The sequence below is a fragment of the Chiloscyllium plagiosum genome, unplaced genomic scaffold (genome assembly GCF_037043375.1).
Source record: "Chiloscyllium plagiosum isolate Xiang-an unplaced genomic scaffold, Cpla_swu_hap1 HiC_scaffold_17, whole genome shotgun sequence".
Classification (NCBI taxonomy): Eukaryota; Metazoa; Chordata; class Chondrichthyes; order Orectolobiformes; family Hemiscylliidae; genus Chiloscyllium; species Chiloscyllium plagiosum.
In genome coordinates, this window is record NW_028270155.1 from 31,039,005 (window position 1) to 31,046,595 (window position 7,591).

Below are 7,591 nucleotides of genomic sequence, written 5' to 3' on the forward strand. Positions count from 1 at the left end.
AGCAACAATTGCTAAATTGAGGGGAAAAAAACCAACTGATCTTTCTAAGAAATTACTGAAGATCTTGGATCAGTTTCTGAGTTGTGGAAATTCTGGATCTACCATTATGCCTTTATCACTGCCTTACTGGCAATGTGTCTTACAAAAAAAGATAACTTGGAGAATTCACACTTTTCATTAAGTATCAGGCTGTCTTCCTGTAAATGATTTAAAACTAATTTTCCTCTCAGATCATATTCTTTAACTGATTCCTCCATGGATTAAAATGTTAACCATGTGGCAGATGAATCCACTAAGTCCTTGAAGTTTTTTGGAGAATCTTTACTGCTGAATGGTAAATGGTTGAAGCACAACCTTTCAAATTTGGAAGTATGTTTGTCGCTTTGAGTTTTCATCTATTGGAACTGCCAAAGAGCAAACTGCTAAAAACTGCCAAGAACTATTCATATCAAGTTTTGTTAATATTTTACTCTTGGATAACTTCACTAAATTTTCATCTACTTTGTGCATAGGATGAAGTTCTCTTGCTGCCACTTTCTTCAGTTGTGTCAAGTCAACGTACATACGAATGGAGCATTGTTTTGTTTAGGAACTGGAACCATATCAGAACACCACTCTATTGGTTTAATCACCACAAAAAATACTTCCACTCTTAAGCAAAAACACCAATGGTCACATCCTGTCAAGGGATGATTTGATCATGGGAGCAATTACAGCAGAATACAAGCCTCAGTTTCAATAACAGTACACCTTCCAGCCAGGTTCAGTACATAACAAAGAGTGGGCTTCCAGTTACTTTCCCCAGGTCCCATAGCCCAGGGCTGTTGAGGTTAATTGTAAATCCAGAGTTGGTGCAAACAGCTCAAGTCAGTACAGAAAATCAAACGTGAATCTACCTAGTGACATGGCTCACACCTGCACTTGACAATGCAATTTCTTGCATAATCTTTGGTGAAGCTGTGAAGACTTTTGATGTTCATTTCTATTAGCTTTTTCATTTGAAGTCTTTAATTTTAAATCAATTTTACCTGTAATAACCAATACTTATTATTCTTTAAAAAAATCACATCCTTACCTATATGTACAGATAACATTATCTTTTATTTTAGACAACAAGTTACCTATTATTCCTGTCAATCCTTTGTACCTAATTGGTGATACTATAAATAATTCCACAGTAGTATTTTAAATCAATCATATATATGTATATATGTATATACACAGAGAATATATGCTAATGACCTTAACATTTAAAAAGCATAAAACTTGCATTAAAAATCTCCAAAGAGCTTCTTACCTTTAGAATTCATTAGAATGCTCCAATATTTATCTTTGGCTTTGGATTGCCTTGCTGTAGCATTGACAGTTATGTTCACGGGGAATTCTTCAAATTGTCTCCTTACTGGACTACCATCTAAAATTGTGATCCTCACTGGAAAGTGATTCAACGGTATCAGAATAATTGAGCTTAATGTGGTCTCTAAACCAACAAGCGGCTCCATTAAATGAATGGTAATATCCCAAGATGTCTCTTTCAGAGTTAAGTTATTCAAAACATGAATGGTTGTTTGATGTACACCGGGTCCAATGAGGTGCTGAGTGGCATTGTCAACAGAGATAATTCCTGATTGTGCAGTGGATGTATAGAGGGTAATGTTTCCAATTGATGCCGTGTAGATCAGGTGGACCCCTGTAAAGAATTTAAACTTAATTTTGAGATGATCATCTGTGACTGTTTCTAAATTCAACTGGAACCTGACAGAAATCAGAAAGGACAGCATATTTCAGAATTCAATTCGATGGTAATGGAGTTCCTAATTGCACAGTTAGTCCCTTTTACACCTAACCATATGTATTTTTAACTTAAATATCAATATTTTAAAAACTAGTAATTGCTCAAAGGCCTTGATACAAGGAGAAGAATGAAGAGAATAAGCAAGGCAATACTGAAATGAATCTGCAAAATAAGAGGAGAATAGAAGTGGCAGATCAGAAAAACAATGGGAAGAACTGGCTGGGAAATTAGACTTTTGTTTTAATTTAATGCATATTGAGAAACCACTTATTGGTTATTTACCCTTCCTTCACCACTCACGGATTTCCCAGAGAAAAGGGATGAAAGTTTAGATCCAGATTGATCTGAAATTCAGATATTATCCAACATGACATTAACAATTAGAATTTGTAACTGGAGTTACAATTTCAAAATATGTTGGTGACATCAAGTAATCACTAATAAATCCATAAGGGAATGCGCAAGACATGTCTTTATCAAAAACGTAGCAAGAATGTGGAACTCGCAACAAGGAGAAGATAAGGCAAATATCAGAGATGTATTTAAGGGCAAGTTAGATGAACACATGACAGAGAAGGAAATAAAAGAATAAATTATACTGTTGGAGTTAGATAAACATGATCCGGAAGAAGTACATGATGTGTGTAACACTGACACAGATAGGCAAAACCGAATAATCTGTCTTGGTGTTGTTACCTCAATGAGGTGAGTTATAACACGCAGGAGCACAGTGGTTCAGGGGTGCCTGAAGTTTCAAAGTACAGGTAATGAAGGTGTGACAGAATGCTGACTCCAGCCTGTCAACTTCTGCTTTTAACTGAAGGCCATTCACCTGCATGCAAGCAAATCCCTCAGAAGAGGTGGCTTCTCAATGTCAATGCGTTAATCACGGAACTATTGCAACATTAACATGGTTTCTGAAATTTAACTTGGGGTGCATAGGTTTCATAGAATTCACAGGGAAAGCAAAAAGAGCAAACACCAACGATGGCAGGGGTTGAAGATATAACGGGAAAATATATCAATAAATACTGAAATCTCACAGAAAATCTCTTATCTGTTTGTATGGAAAGTTTTGTTCAACAGCTTTGAAGGATTATGTACCTGATCGCCACATTACAGTTGTGATCTGTCAGATCTGTACCCATGCTGCATTAGTATGGACTGAAGTGAGTTTGAAGATAAGCAGCAGAACCACCCACAGTGGGAAAACGCCTCTGGGGCCACCACCAGCAACACTGGAACTAACAGCCTGCACTTCACAATGGTGAGAGCCTCGCCATTGGGTAGAGCGGCAGAGAGTATCCTCCTCAAAACATCTCCAGTGCCTCAGGAAGCTCAAGAGCTGTCCGCATGTGGCAGACACTGGCAACCTGCTGGGAACAATACTTACTGCCAGATTGACGTTGTACCCATGCTTTACTGGTGGCTTTCAAAATCACAACTACCTCAAATTCTTTGCCTCTGGCTCCTTCCAAGATTTTGCCCAAGGTGTCTGCAGAATCCTGCAGTCAACAATTCACAAGATGACTTTTGGCCAGTATGCCAGGGTCAGCAGTGTTGTTCTCATTTCCATTGACGATGCCTGTCAGGGTGAGTGGCTGCTCAGGTTTACCACTCTAAGTGGCTTCCCGCAGGCACATGGTATCACCGACCTTTATAAACAATGTAGACCCTACCCCATCACCACCCCCACCCCCAATGCCCCCAAAATCACTCACGAGTATATGACAACCAAAAGAGGTGTCATTCCACCAATGTGAAAGAGATGTACAACCACAAAAACAATTAATTGGAGGTTTGCATGGAATTCCCAGGCATTGTTGTGTGATGGATCCTCACCACAGCTCATTTTGGTGAAGTAGATATCTGGTAGCCCGTTACAAATTACATTGGTATGATACACATTGTTACTATGAGGAGGATCTCTGTTAGTTCTTACTCCTTCCAGATCTAAAGCTGTCCCTCTTACCCAAAACTATGACATCATCATTTTGTGTGCTGCTAAATGCATTCCCCAGCATTAACCCTTTCAGACCCTTATACCACAGGCAGCTGTCATTGATTCTGTCATCCTGTGGAAATTCACCTTCCCTGATGCTTGAAACAGATTCAAAAACTGATTGCGTTCAAGATGAAAGTAATCATGAGAGGAGGGATATGCAGTTAAAATATGATTGGTGATATCCATGAGGATATTAACCAAAAGCAATGAAATACAAGCCATACACCATTCACATGTATCATTGAGTAAGCTGTCAGCATAATAAGGATGTATATCTAGGCCCTGGACAGGTCTAGAGATATCCTTCAGTATGCACCAGTCAGAATTCAGGAGATTTCCAAATGCAGGCACAGAGCACAAAGTCTCATCAAACAAGCTGACAAAGAGGAGTAGACAGACATGATGCAGTATGTGTATCAACAGTGGCATACATTTACAACAGGAATGCCCTCATTGTTCTGTGTGAAGAGCTACATGTAGGAGTGAGCGGGTAGGTACGGGGAGATGTGTGGGATACAGTCAGAGCAATAGGACAACACAGTGAAAGTGAAAAGAGGGTCGGGGAAACAGACATGAGTAACAAACAGGAGAACAGGTCATAGACACACACCAAACAAATCCTCAACAGTGTTCAGTGCATTACACATAGTAACTGCACCAAATGCTGAAATATTGCATTTTGTTAATTGCTTCCTGTATTACACAACAAACATCTGTTACACATGCAAGCCATACAACAATCATATTGCCATAAAGTCAGATCATTTAGTTGTAAAAAGTTCTAAAAGTTCAGTCACAGGGAGAACTGCTGTCTATAAAATATGTGGAACAATGGCCCTGTGACCACATCAAATTTCATTCATTACCCAAAAAGCCATCTTGCAAATTAAGATTTAATATTATCTTGTACCCAGATTAAATGCAACACTTTTGAAGAAACACTATTCTTATTGAGATTTAATTTGGAAAGGCTAGAGAGATTGTATTGGTTCTAATATTGTCATTGAAATCTTTCATCACGAATGGCTATAAGATGTGTATAACATTTAGACTACTGTTAATTTTACAATCAAATGTCCTGTCACTATTCTGACTGGCATGTAGACAATATTCATCTAACTACAGGAATAGATCTACAACCTAGGAATGTTATTGTTTAGTCAAGAAATGCAACAAATGCTTTTTCAACTATCGTGCTATAAATGGACTAATTTAGATTTTAATCCATATCAGATTTGCATGCTATAGTGAAGTAAAGAGAAAGATATATTTCTGGCTTACACTTTAAAAAAAGATGCCTATTGTTAATCGATTTCAACTTGGGAAAAAAAATGATTTTGTTACAACTCTGAAACCTAGATTTGAACCTGATAGTTTCTGCTAAAAAAATCAATAATGGAAATTAATCAGAAGCAATAAGTTATGAATTATGATAGCTTAAACATTACCTTTACCAGTTGCAACATCAATCAACAATGTACGTCCAAATGGAACTCTGCAAGTGGGAATCACATCGGATTGGCCCGAGCTGGAACACTGGACATCACTGAAATCATTGGATAACTCTTGAATGAAAACAGCTTTTTCAGCTTCAAGGTGACTGTTCTTTGAATGGCATTCAACGTGAATTTGGAAAAGTCCAGATCTTCTGTATGTGTGCAAGATCCTGAATGATCTAATTTACACAGCAATCAACAGATACACCACTGATAATTACAGATACAGTACATTTTGTAATGTTGACTAAGTGCATTTCAAAATTAATCACTTTCATGTAGATAGCATTTTTAGAGATTTTAAATATATTTTTTCATGGGATGTAGGCATCCTTGATTGTCCTCAAACTCTGCTATTTCAAAGAGCAATTAAGAATCAACCAAAATTGCTGTAGATCCAAAATCACATGAAGGATGGCAGATTGCCTTTTTTAAACAAACATTAGGAGACCAGATGGATTTTTGGATATTTGATTGACAGTTTCATGATTGGTAGTTCTGAGACTAGCTTTCAACTCCAGATTTATTAATGGCAGATCTTAAACCCATATCCCCAGACCATGAAGCTGGTTCTCTGGATTACTAGTGACATTACCACTACACCACCATCTCCCATTGGTCCAACATGACTTACAGGAGTGCTATCAAACAAAGTTTGACATGGAACTAGACAAGAAGAAATTGGGGTCAAGATTAGAGTAGTGCTGGTTGAAGGGCTTTTGCCCGAAACATCGATTTTCTTGCTCCTCGGATGCTGCCTGACCTGCTGTGCTTTTTCAGTACTACTCTCATCATGACTCTAACCTCCAGCATCTGCAGTACCCACTTTCTCCAAGGAGAGATTGAGACAGATAATCTATGCTTGATCAGAAAGGAGTGTCTTTGTAAGAGGAGAGTGAGGCTCAGAGATGTGGGGGAGGGTATTGAAGGGCTTAGACATCAGGAAATATAATGGAGCAATGATGGAGCAATCTAAAAGATCAGGAATGTACAGAGACCAAAATGGGAGGAAGGTAGGACGATTAAATGACTGAAGGGGTTTGCCCTACATGTGGGGTGCTGAGGCCATGAAGGAATTGAAAACAAGAACAAAAATCTTAAAATGGAGGCGCTGTTGGATAGTAAGCTGGACAGGGGGAATTGGTGCACCTTAGGTTACATTTGGCACAGTGTTGGTTGAGCTCAAGTTTCTGTCAGGAAGAGGTGGGAAGCTGAGGAAAACAGCATGTTTATGCGTAACGTTGACCAAAATTATATCATATGGGTAACGTTGACCAAAATTATATCAAAGGTACAAAATGCAGGACAGGCAACACTGTGCCATAACGTGTGCTCTAGCAATAATGTGACACAACATACACGGTCATATTGCTATAACATTACAAAATATGTTTAGAATCAGGGACACCTAATGAAACTAACTTGCAGTACTTTCAGGTATGATTCTAATTTCATAATACAACTGATTGTTGTGCAGAATAAATTAAAGTTGCCAGATATTTATGGAATATAAATATAATTCCTTGTTATGGGGCTATGCCTTACAGAACATTCCAAACTGCTTACCAAACAATCATACTCAACTATTGTATGACAGCACAATCATATTTACAGGGGCTATGTGAAATTGTATCAGCTGGAATTAAATTCTTTGTGTACAGTAGCTGAAGAATTCATTTTTTTATCCTAGAAAGTCAAAGATCTAACTTGTTCATCAATTTCTTCTTGTTAGTTATCTACTTGTTATTCCCTTATTGGTCATTTTGCATTTTCTGTACATTTAACCGAACTGGGAGTTTCTGAAGACAGATTGTAAACAATTTTTATTCAGTTGACTGTTTAAAATTTTTCAGAAATTAAAATATAGAGGTGGATCAACATGCTCACCATGGATCACCATTTCAAATACATTGAAACTCTTTTGTCAATTATTTGTTGTGGAAACTCTATTTGAACTGTGTCTACATTTGCTTGTGAAGACTTGCTATGGAGCTGTGATCAGTGTTTTCAATGTTAAATGTCAGACTTGTTAAACTGTATTTTGTGGTGTGATCTTATAGCTTCAAGCAGTTCCACATCTCAGCCATTGGTTGTCTTTGCAGCAGGTTCATGTGTAAATATGAAATTATGTTAAAATACATTATAAAGATCATTGTATTTGCTCCCAGTTTTATGTTCAGTTTTCATACTGGTCCCACAAGAGCAGTCTGACTGCTCTTTTTTCATACAATTGCTGTGCTGACTATACTAAAATGTATAGAATACACCTTCACTTCCCTCACATCCATTGCTGGA

At 37.7% G+C, this 7,591-nt stretch overlaps 1 protein-coding gene across 1 annotated transcript in view; it reads right to left on the reverse strand.

Annotated features, from left to right (window-relative positions):
• The window catches only part of LOC122558721 (polycystin-1-like protein 2), an 84,377-nt gene extending 77,714 nt beyond the window's left edge, over positions 1 to 6,663 (reverse strand). The window contains exons 1-3 of the mRNA XM_087996137.1: positions 6,656 to 6,663; positions 5,249 to 5,475; positions 1,298 to 1,690 (exon numbers count right to left, since the gene is read on the reverse strand). Coding sequence (XP_087852263.1) covers positions 1,298 to 1,690; positions 5,249 to 5,475; positions 6,656 to 6,663 — 628 coding nt within the window. The remainder of the gene's footprint in view (positions 1 to 1,297; positions 1,691 to 5,248; positions 5,476 to 6,655) is intronic.
• Between the last annotated feature and the right edge of the window lie 928 nt (positions 6,664 to 7,591).